At 39.1% G+C, this 14,400-nt stretch overlaps 1 protein-coding gene across 1 annotated transcript in view; it reads left to right on the top strand.

The window, feature by feature from the left end:
- The window catches only part of ppp1cc (protein phosphatase 1, catalytic subunit, gamma isozyme), a 63,702-nt gene that overhangs the window by 13,743 nt on the left and 35,559 nt on the right, over positions 1–14,400 (top strand). The window contains exons 2-3 of the mRNA XM_053677198.1: positions 5,731–5,862; positions 5,982–6,212. Of these exons, the coding sequence (XP_053533173.1) occupies positions 5,731–5,862; positions 5,982–6,212 (363 nt within the window). The remainder of the gene's footprint in view (positions 1–5,730; positions 5,863–5,981; positions 6,213–14,400) is intronic.

The raw sequence follows: 14,400 nt of genomic DNA, 5'->3' as shown, positions 1-14,400 counted from the left end.
AGACAGAGTACACCAGTCCAATCGCAGGGCACAATCACATACACATTCACAGAGTAAGGACATGCTAATCAGCCTACCATGCATGTCTTTGGACTGGGGGAGAAAACCCCCGCAGCACGGGGAGAACATGGAAACTCCACACACACAGGGCCATGGTGGGAATCGAACCCCCGACCTTGGAGGTGTGAGGCAAACATGCTAACCATTAAGCCACCGTGCGCTGGATCTAACCTAACCTACTTTATAAAAAAAAAAAAAAAAAAACAGTGAGGCACCTGGATTGCAGCAATGAAGCGAGAAGGCTGTATACCAACTAGCAACTCTAGGATATGTAGCACACATTTTACCTCTAGTAAATAAACAACATTTTTGCCATCTAAGTATTTGTATTTCTTTACGTGCACTATTTAAGTATGATGCAGCATATTTGACCAGGCACTGTGGCGCTGTCATTGTGTTCATATGTAGTTAGGGAGTGATTTGATACATTTGTAGTGAAAATGCCAGGATTGTACTTCCGTATCAATTTTAAATGTGCTGTTTTTTTATCATTAGGAAAGTAGCAGTTCACATTAGTTATCTAGCTATCAAGTCAGCTGACACATCTAATGAGTAACACTTTACTATTTAATATTGTAAACATTTTATATTGTGTAACATTAGCTATCTGCATTAATTAGTTTTCAGTCACTTATTAAGCTTGATTTAATGTTAATTCCAACATGCGCTAATGCATTTTGAACAATAACAATAGTGGTTGTTAACATTGTGCATTAACCAGATACAATGTCCAACAATAACCTCCCTGGTCATCTTAGTGCTGATCCATGCAGAGTACTTTTTTGACACAGTTTTACTTGCTCCAGCTTCACTAAACACAAGACAAATGTTGCCCACGTTGTACGAAGTGTTCCGAACTTTTACGCTAAGGAAATAATTGTAAGCATCCAGACTACAATATGCTTTTACTGCATCTCTCATGTAGACACACTCGATATCAACCAGATAATATCTAGATAAGTTTCTTCAGGTAAATGTTTAACATTCTCTGTGAAAAGTTGTCCCCTCAGTCATATTTAAAGGGTCTGGCAATGCCACTTCATCGTTTATTTTTGTAAATACCTTAACTGTTCAGTTTTACCTAGACTTAAAAAGTATGTTAGACATTTTGCTTAGACGGGTCTTGATTTTAAAAATGCCACCTTAAATGCTTCAGGACCAGACATACACAACAGCATTGTAACTCGTTTGTTATCATTTATGTCCTTTCCTATAGAAATGGATGCTCTTTATTTGGGGTTAATCAGAATAATTTAATTACAGACTGCTGTATGACAATTTTGAGCATGAGTTTGAATGTGTTTGGTTCATACTCAACACAGCCACATCCCCAGGTATAAAAGGGTGGCACACTTATGCAGCAAGGTTATTGTAAGTTTATTTTTCCTTTTCACTAAAATGTTTCCGATTGTTTTTCACTTTATTGTTATATGTTGTAATTTCACATTGAGGGTGGAGAAAGTTGACATGATTTATCTTGGTTTCATTTTTCTTCACAAAAACGTGTCATTTTAACAGGGGTGTGTAGATTTATATCCACACTATATTTGCTTGTTAAATCTGGTGCATTAACTATATAGTTTACTGTTTGAGGAGGAAAATATACATCACTCATAAGTCAGCTGCCTAACTTGTTGCTAATAAAAAATGAACATGATTCATGTTCACTTACAATAACATAATTCTGACTGGCAAATAGATAAATCAAATGCAGCATTATATTTTCCATTAACCTGTTTATCTGACTTTTCAAACCTGCACCAATTCCATATGTCTGAAGTGATATTTCAATTCAATTTATTTGTATAGCGCTTTTTACAATAGACATTGTCTCAAAGCAGCTTTACAGAAATATCAACATGGTATACAGATATTAAAGGTGCGAATTTATCCCAACTGAGCAAGCCACTGAGTGGCGACGGTGGCAAGGAAAAACTCCCTAAGATGTTTTAAGAGGAAGAAACCTTGAGAGGAACCCGACTCAGAAGGGAACCCATCCTCATCTGGGTAACAACAGTTAGTGTGAAAAAGTTCATTATGGATTCATATGAAGTCTGTATGGCCTTAGGAGCAGCCGTAGTCCCAGCAGTCTGGAATTAAAGAAGATTTGAGCTCCATCCAGAGGCAGAAAGGATCTGGATCTCTAGTATCTCCATAAATTCGTGTGGGGCTCGGCAAAAGGAGAGAGGGAGAAAAAAGATAATTATGACTGCGAAGTAGTAGAACATAATCTAGTCAGGGTAGGCTTGAGTAAACAAATACGTTTAAGCCTAGACTTAAACACTGAGACTGTGTCTGAGTCCCGAACAGTAATAGGAAGACTGTTCCATAACTGTGGGGCTCTATAAGGGAAAGCTCTTCCCCCTGCTGTAGCCTTCACTATTCGAGGTACCGTCAAATTTCCTGCATCTTTTGATCTAAGTAGGCGTGGCGGATTATATAAAACCAAAAGGTCACTTAGATATTGTGGCGCGAGACCATTTAGTGCTTTATAGGTTAATAAAAGTATTTTATAGTTAATGCAAGATTTTACTGGGAGCCAATGCAGTATTGATAATATCGGTGTGATATGGTCGTACCTTCTAGTTCTAGTTAGGCCTCTAGCAGCTGCATTCTGGACTAACTGGAGCTTATTTATATTCCTACTGGAACATCCAGACAGTAAGGCATTACAGTAAACTAGTATTTCCGCATCATGTAGTGACAATATGTTTCTTATTTTAGAAATATTTCTGAGATGAAAGAAGGCTATCCTAGTAATATTATCTACATGAGCATCAAATGATAGGCTGGAGTCAATAATCACTCCAAGGTCTTTAACTGCTGCACATGATGAAACAGAAAGACCATCCAGAGTAACCATGTGATCAGAAAGATTACTCCTAGCTACACATGGGCCTAATAAAAGTATTTCTGTTTTATCAGAATTAAGTAGAAGGAAGTTAATTAACATCCAATGTCTAATGTCCTTTACACAATCCTCAACTTTACTAAGCTTTTGTTTGTCCTCTGGCTTCGCTGAAACATACAACTGTGTATCATCAGCATAACAGTGGAAGCTAATTCCATGTTTACGAATAATTTGACCTAGGGGTAGCATATATAAAGTAAAGAGCAGTGGGCCTAAAACAGAACCCTGTGGAACTCCAAAAGTAACCTCAGTACGCATGGAGAATTCACCATTTACATCTACGAACTGATAACGATCGGTCAGATAAGACCTGAGCCAGGAGAGGACTGTTCCCTTACTACCAACATTTTCTAATCTATCAAGGAGAATAGTGTGATCTATAGTATCAAAAGCTGCACTAAGGTCGAGTAACACAAGCAGCGAGACACAACCCTGATCGTAGGTCAGTAGAAGGTCATTTACTACTTTAACTAACGCTGTCTCTGTGCTATGATGAGGTCTAAATCCTGACTGATATATTTCATGAATGTTATTCCTATCTAAGTACGAGCATAACTGCTTTGCTACAACCTTTTCTAAAATCTTAGAGATGAAGGGGAGATTTGATATTGGTCTATAGCTGGACAATTGAGACGGGTCAAGATCAGGTTTTTTAATCAAGGGTTTAATAACTGCTAATTTAAGTGATTTAGGTACATAGCCAGTGCTTAGGGAAGAATTGATTATATTTAGAAGTGGTTCAATTACTCCTGGACAAATCTGTTTAAACAAACATGTAGGTACGGGATCTAGTATGCAAGTTGATGAATTGGCTGAAGAGATTAATGTAGCTCGTTCGGTCTCTCTAAGCGGAGCAAAATACTCTAAACATTGATCTGATATTGCTACATTGTCATGTAATGGGTTTGTTACAGTACTGTCCGGTTTTAATTTAATGGCCTGTATTTCACGTCTAATATTTTCAACCTTATCAATGAAAAATTTCATGAAATCTTCACTGCTATGTAATGATTGAGTGTTTCTCCCTGTAGTCGTTTTATTCCTAGTTAATTTTGCTACTGTGTTGAAAAGGAATCTAGAATTGTTTTTGTTGTCTCCTATTAAGGTGGAGAAATAGATTTTTCTAGCATCGCCAAGAGATTTCCTATATTTCAGTAGGCTCTCCTTCCATGCTGTTTGAAATATCACCAGTTTGGTTTGACGCCATTTACGTTCTAATTGTCGAGTTGTCTGTTTTAAGTTTCGCGTTTGATCGTTATACCAGGGTGCTAATTTTTTTTCTCTAATTATTTTCCTTTTGAGTGGAGCCACTCTATCTAGCGTGTAGCGGAGTGTTGACTCCAAGCTTTCAGTCGCCTGATCGAGTTCTATGTGATCTGACGGTGATCCAAATCTAATTGATGTTTCTGCGAGGTTATTTATGAAGCTCGGTGCAGTAGCTGATGTGTAGGTACGTTTTACGCGGTAGCGAGGCGAGGTGGAAATATTATGATCAATTCGTATTATGAACGAGATAAGATAATGGTCTGAGACAACTTCAGACTGCGGAAAAATGATATTTTCTATACTTAGTCCGTATGTTAGTATGAGGTCAAGAGTGTGACCACCATTATGAGTAGGCCCGATTACGTTCTGATTAATCCCTACTGAATCTAAGATGGACACAACCGCTAATCTTAGAGGGTCTTCCAGGTTATCAAAATGAATATTAAAGTCTCCGACGATTAATGCTTTATCTACAGACACAACCAGGTTACAGACACAACCAGATATTTCCACCTTTCTTTGCTGCGAGCTCATTCCTCAGCGCAGTACTGCCTCTTTATCTGGCTGGTTTTATTTATTTATTTATTATTTATATAATCTAAAACATTTGGGAGTAGTGCAGGCTGTAGGAGGTGGCATTTATCAAGTTAAGAAGTCTTTTTCTCCTTCATGTTGGTTTAGAATTTTAAATGGCATTTATGTTTTAATTAAACCTTGACACTTTATATATGAACATGTACAGGTTCTTGATTAGAACATTTTGAAAATTGTGTTAAAACATTCATTTGAATGAAAAGAATTAATCGTGAAAAGCACCCAGCACTATCTGGAGGTAAATGTTGACTTCTGTTTACCAGTATATTGTCAGTTGGTACTCCTACTTTTGTATTTTTACTTGCATTACATTGATTAAATTCATATTTTTGTATTAGAACGGCCATGAATGTTTTGTTTTTCTTTGTAATGTGCATTTAAGTGCCAGTATTTATTTATTTATTTATTTAGCATCTCTAGCACTGGTAACTGCACTGGAGTTACCTAGCATTTCTGTAATCGTAGTTCATCCAAAGCATTGCCTTACTTTTCTCTCTAAGGGATAAAAACATTTTTGAAGCCAATTATTCAAACAAATCAAAGCTTTATACAGTTTTGTTTACATACCTGTCCAGGAGCAGCATCACTCATTCTGCATTCATTTCACCAGTAATAAATCACTCAATTTTAAAAAAAAAAAAAGTGCTTCTGATTTACGTGCAGTACTTATAGCGTAACAAAGATACAGATAAAATTATTGATTGATTGATTGCAGTATTTATCTATGTATATACAGCTTTTTGTTGTTTTCTTTATATCTTAATGACTTTTTTCTTATCTTACTCAGAATGTTCAATTGCCTTTCAAAATTCAACACATGAAGGCTGTTGTGTAAAAATGGTTTCTGTAAAGGTCCGAATGGTAACCTTATGAACATTTCATGTGCGTTTCCTCTGCAGTGAGAGGGTCAAAGCCTGGTAAGAATGTTCAGCTGCAGGAGAATGAGATTCGTGGTCTCTGTCTGAAATCACGTGAGATCTTTCTTAGCCAGCCTATCCTGCTGGAGTTGGAGGCCCCTCTAAAGATCTGTGGTGAGTAAAACTTACACAGTTGTCAAACATAACCCACAGTACAGCTGTATGTCAGCTAAAGCCAGAAATTCATATTCTGTTTAGCAGTTGTCCAAGTGGGCCTGCTCTTCTCTTTGCAGGTGACATCCATGGGCAGTACTATGATCTGCTCAGGCTCTTCGAGTATGGTGGCTATCCCCCTGAAAGTAACTACCTGTTCCTTGGGGACTATGTAGATCGTGGCAAACAGTCACTCGAGACCATCTGCCTTCTGCTGGCTTACAAAATCAAATACCCAGAGAACTTCTTCCTGCTCAGGGGCAACCATGAATGTGCCTCAATCAATCGCATTTATGGTTTCTACGATGAGTGTGAGTATACTCTACCTAATACTCAGTTGTGTATCAGAATGCGGATACACAACTGTGCAATTTGCTGTTCGGTTTGGGGTTGAAACAGTGATTTTGAGAATGTTTGATGAAAAATTTCTGTCCTGATGGGAGTGGTCTCTACCAGTTTTTCTGGGTAAGGGGTTGGGGAATAAAGGGTGGGAGACTTGCATTTGCATATTTATATAATCTGGATTTCATGAGGGTAAAAGGTAAATTTGTTGTTTTTCTGGTTGTGCTTTTCTTTTATCACTTTTTTGTACCACTTCAATCAATGTAATATTCTATTCAAAAAGACTGGGGTGACTTTCTATCTTTGAAAATATCTTAAATAATGAACATCTTAACATGGAAAGGCAGTTCCGTGAAGGTTTTGTGTTGAAAAAATGCAGTTATTTTACCTGTTTTGAGAGAATTCTTGTTTTGCTTGGGAACTTGAGAGTTGCCACTCTTGGTAGAGGTCATTTTCCAGATTGTTGCTTTTAAGGTGAATTGAGATCAGAGCAACCACACAGATTTTTGAGAATATCCTGGCACACTGGACAGTACAGAAGCCCTAAGCAGCCATGCATTATTTATTTTTCTTCTGTTTTCTCGTGATCTCGACATAAATGTGATTGGACTGGTGTTACATGCATGTTGGCATCTTCTCCATCATAAATGTAATAATTGCCCATTGTTGAGATGGACTTTATCTCCACATTAAGAGAGAGGGGAGTCTCCCTTCTCAAGTGTTGAACACTAATGTGGAAGTCGTCAATCCTGCAGGGATGGTGTCTTTTTGTAGACCACCCCAGAAGTTGGCATCACTCTGGTTCCCCCGACAAAAAGCAGATAGGATTTTTCCATTGGCTTTTGGATTATTGCAGAAAATAAGCTCTGTGACCAACAAAAGTTTATGATTCTTACATATTTCGTTCATTAAGATAAGATTCATTAGATTTTGAAGCCACTCACCAGAAGTAAAAAGCTAATGTTCGGCTATAAACGAACTACACCACGGTCGCATGACTTCAACGTCACCTCTACTACGCTTCCGACAACTCTTCCAATCTTTATTTTTAAAAAACATTACAATTGGAAAATACGATAAATTGATAAATCTACAAGTTGGAAAGTTTGAGTTGCAAGAGTGCGAGTATAAACACAATGAGGCTGTAGTATATGAGTTTTCCTGTTCGGCGTGATGACGTTTAATGTCTCTGACAACCTTTAGCCACTTGTTAGCAACCGTCTTTTTCAAGACACGTAAAAGCTTTTTAAAAAATCCTGAGTGGGGTATTACTGATGTAATTTATGGGGTAGTATAAAACGTGAACATGTATTGAACTTGTGTTAACCACAGACCTTATTTCAGGCATTTAACCAAAAAACACATTCAAAAATTCCATTGACTTCGGGATGATGGATGTCAGTACACCGGAAAATTAAGTCGAGATCACAAGAAAACAAAAGAAAAATGCATGGCCGCTTAGGATTCCGTAGCACAGCCTTTGAAACGAAAGAATTAGTTTTCACTTAGTTTCACAAAGCTCAGAGAGTATAAGGAAAAGTGAGATTATTGTTTATTGATGGTTAATATTGTTTACCTTCTCATTAACTCTAATTAAATCAGTTTTTTGAGTGGATTGCAGTCCTGATAGGGGAATTTAGACTCTTTTTAGGGGTTTCAAGTACCCATAAATGTGTTCTCAGCATCCCTAAAGCATTAATGTCATTGTCTGTGCTACATTTGTATCTTATTGTTTATACTTGGGATATATTGAACAAATATTAATGTGGAAGTATCTACCTTATTTTCAGCGTTCAGTTGGATTCTGTGTGTGTGAAGGTTTCTGTATAAGACAAATTTCCAGTAATTTTAGTTGGCTCGCTAGTATTCATTACAGTGAATAGTGAATAAGTGATTAGCCAGCTCTCGAAGTTTAAGAGTAAGGATCAGAACAACTTTGACAAGTGCCACATTGTTATGGCTAGACGACTGGGTGAGAGTATCTCCAGAACGGCAGGTCTTGTCAGATGTTCCTGGTATGCAGTGGTTAGTACCTACCAAAATTGGTCCAAGAAAGGACTACCGGTGAACTGGCGACAGGGTTCACAGCGAGGGGAGAGTGTTCACAGTAAACTTATCAGTGCCCTCTTAGTCTCAGCGGGACCTGCGCACACACACTTTCCCCATATGTGAGAAAAGTGCATGAGCCTACGATAGCTTCCACCACTCCGTCCAGATAGGGCATGAGTTGCTGTTTATTACTTGGGTTTTCAAGGCTAATACAAAAAATCTATATCTGTTAAGGTGAGAAGAGAAGAGGTCCCCTAAGGGCTGCTTTATTGTGAATTTTCACCTTTCTTGAGTGAGCTGGTTCAGGTCAGACACTGTTTCCATTTACTGGCATGAATCCACTGCGAGTGACTGCTATCATTGTTGTGTGAGGTCCAAAGGTGGCTTTTCCAACCTTCCTAGGGTTGAGGCTTTTCTAGTACTGTATCACCTGGGGAAAAGGGGAATAGGTTTCTCTGCAGGTAAAAGCAGAGAAGCAAAGACATTACCATGCACATTGTTCAATTAACCCTCTTACCCCTAAGTTCCCACAGTATTATGTCCCACAACCCTATATTCCCCAGAGAAACAGCACGCCAACCCTGAGTTCCTGGGCCAAAATCAACATTTTAATTTTAACATTTTTAAGCCTTGAAACAACTTATAATAATGTATTTGCGTAATATTACTTTGAAATGAAGGAGTTCAGTGTTTTTACTAAACTTTGAGCACAATACTTAACTAGAGAAATTACGAAAAAATGCTCGCTAAAATCCTTCTACTCATTTAGAAGTACTATACGAGCATCAGCGTGGTCAATGCCTTTGAATAAATTCAAGTAAATAATTTTAAAAAATGCATTTTGCTGCCAAAAGTCAAGTTTCTGGTGATAATCAGACCAGCAGGTACTGTTTTCACGAATGCACAGAAATGGTCCCGTTATGACTCCAGACCCCTGCAGTGTTGGTCGCACTGGTTGATGCTGAAGATGATGGATCAGGGTCTGAATCAGGAGAGTTTGCTTCTCTATCAGTTTCGGTTTCGGTTTCAACATCGCCTGAACTTTCACTGCTGTCACTATCTAGTATCCTCACTCTTGCCTGTGTAACTGTGTATGTTTTCTCTTTTTTTTTTTTTTCACTGTTTTAGATGTACCTGTGTTCACTGTAGGTGTAACTTTAGCTGGAACACGATTAGCTTTTCGCTTTGGCATTTTTAGTTCACTTCTATTATTACACCAATATTCACGCTTGGATCAGCTCCATCATAATGCCGGCGTAATAACATAATCATGTTGTGATGTCATGACGTCATCAACCTTCCGGGTCAAAAAATAATAATTAAATAAGTAAGGAATCATAGCAGAGTAATGCCGGTACACCGGCCTTACGGGGATAACGTTTACACTGTAAATCCTCTATATCGGCCTTACGGGGATTTGGCATAGACGACCAAGCCGGTATATTGTACTTACGGGAATAGATCAAAGACGGGAAAGCCGGTTTTTCGGCTATACGGGGTAAGAGGGTTAACGCTTGCGTGTAATCGCCAACAATCACGTCCAGATCTCCTGTAAAAGAAACACCAGGGTTGGCTTTAGTCCACATATTTGGAACTGGTCTGCCTGTTATGATTTCAAAAGGAGATGAATTAAGACTCAGCATGAGCATCAGAGTTACAACAGTTAGAGTGCCTGACGATAGTGGAGTCAGCTGTACTTCCTGAATAATTCAGTTTAAGTGCTATCACTGATTTAGACTGACCACTTCCACCCAGGTCTTATGATTTACTTACAGAACAAATAACACACAATATATAACAAAGACAGCAGGAAGGTGCAGCATGGCGGTAAAGTATGTTAAAACAGCAAGAGGTTCAGGAAAAAAAAAAGAAAGTGATATAGTACATGACTGAGATGGACTTATGGATTATCCTCTTTTTTCAAAATTCTTTGAAAATAGGGTTATACCATTTATATTTATACTAATGCAGAGAGAAACACTACTTCCAAGTTTGGGAGAGTTTGCCAAATGACACAAAAAGTTCAAATGGCAAGATCTCTGATTTATTCAAAGAAAGGCACAGTATGTATCAGCCTTGGCACGCAACAGAGACAATGGGTTAACTATTGATTGAATAGGCAGAAGGGCATATTTGCATGAAGGTATATAAATGCACACACATGGTATTCAGGGAGACAAAGGAATGTGCAAGTGGTGAGGGGCGTCATCTGTCCTCATGTGAGTCAACAGAGAAACAAAGAGAAAAGGTGCCAACACAGGAATCAGAGAGGGTGTTCACAGTAAACTTATCAGTCACTAAACAGTGTTGTTGACCAGAGTTACATTATTTCAGGAGTTGTTTGTTCTCTGATGTAACCATGAGACTGGCTAACTAGTAAACTAACATTAGCTGCAGTGTCCTCCACTGATATTGGTACCTTTGGTAAATATGAGCAAAGAAGGCTGTGAAAAATTATCTTTATTGTTTAACCTTTTGATCTTTTGTTAAAAAAAAAATCACAGATACTTTGCAAACAAAACAAAGGTTTATAAAAAAATCTTTGTTAAATATAGGTATGCAACAATTATTGGCACCCATTTAGTCAGTACTTTGTGACTATAATGCCTGATGAGGTTGGATAATACATGCCAAGGGATTTGAGTCCATTCTTCCGTACAGAATCTTTCCAGATCCATACTGGTGGACTCTCCTCTTCAGTTCACCCCCACAGGTTTTCTATGGGGACTGTGATGGCCACAGCAGGACTTTGATTTTGCGGTCAGTAAACCATTTGTGTATTGATTTTGATGTATGTTCATGGTGTATTGATCATTGTCCTGCTAAAAGATCTTACCACTGTCCATTTTAAGCTTTCTGGCAGAGGTAGTCAAGTGTTCATTTAATATCTATTGATATTTGATTGAGTCTGTGATGCCATATATCCTAACAAAATGTCCAGGTCCTCTGGCAGAAAAACATTCAAGAGCCACCACCATATTTAACTGTGGGCATGAGGTACTTTTCCATATGGCTACCTCTAAGCTTTATTTTGGGTTCACCTGGCCATAGAACCTGATCCCATTTGAAGTTCCAGTAGTGTCTGGCAAACTGAAGATGCTTGAGTTTGTTTTTGGATGAGAAAAGAGGCTTTTTTCTTGAACCCCTTCCAAATAACTTGTGGTGATGTAGGTGACTTCAATAGGTTATTCACATGAAATTTTCAACAGAGCTTGGTATTAACTCAAGAAATCCACATGTATAAAGAAATCCAATCATTAAAGTCAATAAATGAAGTTGTGTGTAATAAAGAGGAATTACACAGGAAAAAAATTTTGAATATGCTAACTGAAATTTAGTTAATACTCGGTGGAGAAGCCTTTGTTTGTAATGACAGCTTCAAGATACTTCCTGTATGAAGAAATTAATTGGCCGCAGTATTCAGGTGTCATTTTGGCCCATTCTTCTAAACATATTGTCTTTAAATCTTGTTCAATTGGATTCAAGGCAGGTGATTGACTGGGCCATTCTAACATATTGATTTTTTTTTTCTCTGACACCAGTTGAGATTTTACTTTGCCGTATCCTTTGGATCGTTGTCCTACTGGAAGGTCTGCCCATGTTTCATCTTCATCATCCTGGTGGATGGCAGCAGACTCTTCTCAAGAATCTTCCAGTAAAGGAGATTCATCGTTCCTTCAATTATATGAAGTCTGCCAGTACCACGCGATGGAAAACTGCCCCACACCATGATGCTTCCACCTCCAAACTTCACTGTTGGTATAGTGTTTTAAGGGTGATTTGCAGTGCCATTTCTTATCCAAACATGGTAGGCAGCGTGACAGCCAAAAAGTTCAATTTTGCTCTCATCTGACCAGACTACACTCTCCCAGTATTTCATAGACTTGTCCAAATGAGTTGTAGCAAACTTTAAACGAGCCTCGACATGCCTTTTCTTTAGTAATGGAGTCTTTCGAGGTGAGCATGCATAGAGGCCATGGTGTTGGAGTGCATTGCCTATTGTTATCTCTGTGACGATGGTACCTGATGCCTCCAAGTGTTTCTGGAGCTCTTTCCGAGTGGTCCTTGGCTCGTGGGTTGCTTTCCTGATTATTCTCCTGACTCCCTGGTCAGACATCTTGCGAGGAGCTTCTGTACGTGGCCGGTTGATGACTGAGTGATGTTGCTTCCACTTGTGGATAAATGGTGCTTACTGGAAGATTAAGAAGTTTTGAAATAGGTCTGTATCTCATTCCATCAATATGTTTCGCAACAATAAGGTTGTGAAGGTCTTTGGCAAGCATTTTGCTTTTACCCATGATGAGATGTTTCTTGTATGACATCTTGGTAACGAAAAGCCTTTTTATAGACCATCAATTTACTAACCCAGCTGCTACTAAACACTGCTATATATTACTTTCTAACTGCCTACGGATTTCAGCTGGTTCCTTTCCTTACCTTGCCTTGGAGAACTGCTTTTTAGTGCGTTCAATACTTTTTTCCTGTGTCATTCCACTTTATTGCACATAACTTTATTTATGGACTTTAATGTTGTGAATTCTTAATATTTGTGGATTTCCTGAGTTAATACTGATGTCTGGTAAAAATCTCATGTGAATAACCTCATTGGAAATATATTTCCTGTAGAAAAAAAAATGTTGACTCATTCAATACTTATTTCCCCACTGTGTGTGTGTGTGTGTGTGTGTGTGTGTGTGTGTGTGTGTGTGTGTGTGTGTGTGTCTGTGTATGTGTATGTGTGTATACAGTATCTCACAAAAGTGAGTACACCCCTCTATTTTTGTAAATATTTGATTATATCTTTTCATGTGACAACACTGAAGAAATGACACTTTGCTACAATGTAAAGTAATGAGTGTACATCTTATGTAACAGTGTAAATTTGCTGTCCCCTCAAAACAACTCAAAACACACAGCCATCAATGTCTAAACTGCTGGCAACAAAAGTGAGTACACCCTTAAGTGAAAATGTCCAAATTGAGCCCAAAGTGTCAATATTTTGTGTGCCCAAAATTATTTTCCAGCACTGCCTTAACCCTCTTGGGCATGGAGTTCACCAGAGCTTCACAGGTTGCCACTGGAGTCCTCTTCCATGATGACATCACTGAGCTGGTGAATGTTAGAAACCTTGTGCTCCTCCACCTTCCGTTTGAGGATGCTTCACAGATGCTCAATAGGGTTTAGTCCATCACCTTCACCCTTGGGTTCTTTAGCAAGTCAGTGGTCGTCTTGGGGCCGTTATCATGCTGGAATACTGCCCTGCGGCCCAGTCTCCGAAGGGAGGGGATCATGCTCTGCTTCAGTATGTCACAGTACATGTTAGCATTCATGGTTCCCTCAATGAACTGTAGCTCCACGGTGCCGGCAGCACTCTTGCAGCCCCAGACCATGACACTCCCACCACCATGCTTGACTGTAGGCAAGACACACTCATCTTTGTACTCCTCACCTGGTTGCCACCACACACGCTTGACACCATCTGAACCAAATAAGTTTATCTTGGTCTCATCAGACCACAGGACATGGTTCCAGTAATCCATGTCCTTAGTCTGCTTGTCTTCAGCAAACTGTTTGCGGGCTTTCTTGTGCATCATCTTTAGAAGAGGCTTCCTGCTGGGACGACAGCCATGCAGACCAATTTGATGCAGTGTGCAGCGTATGGTCTGAGCACTGACAGGCTGACCCCCCCACCCCTTCAACCTCTGCAGCAATGCTGGCAGCACTCATACGTCTATTTCCCAAAGACAACCTCTGGATATGACGCTGAGCACGTACACTCAACTTCTTTGGTCGACCATGGTGAGGCGTGTTCTGAGTGGAACCTGCCCTGTTAAATCGCTGTATGGTCTTGGCCACCATGCTGCAGCTCAGTGTCAGGGTCTTGATCATCTTCTTATAGCCTAGGCCATCTTTATGTAGAGCAACAACTCCTTTTTCAGACCCTCAGAGAGATCTTTGCCATGAGGTGCCATGTTGAACTTCCAGTGACCAATATGAGGGAGTGTGAGAGCGAGGAAACCAAATTTAAAACACCTGCTCCATATTCACACCTGAGACCTTGTAACACTAACAAGTCACATGACACCGGGGAGGGAAAATGGCTAATTG

Source organism: Ictalurus punctatus, chromosome 28, assembly GCF_001660625.3.
Source record: "Ictalurus punctatus breed USDA103 chromosome 28, Coco_2.0, whole genome shotgun sequence".
NCBI lineage: Eukaryota > Metazoa > Chordata > Actinopteri > Siluriformes > Ictaluridae > Ictalurus > Ictalurus punctatus.
Note: the sequence above shows the minus strand (reverse complement) of the source record. Positions and strands in the feature narration are given on the sequence as shown.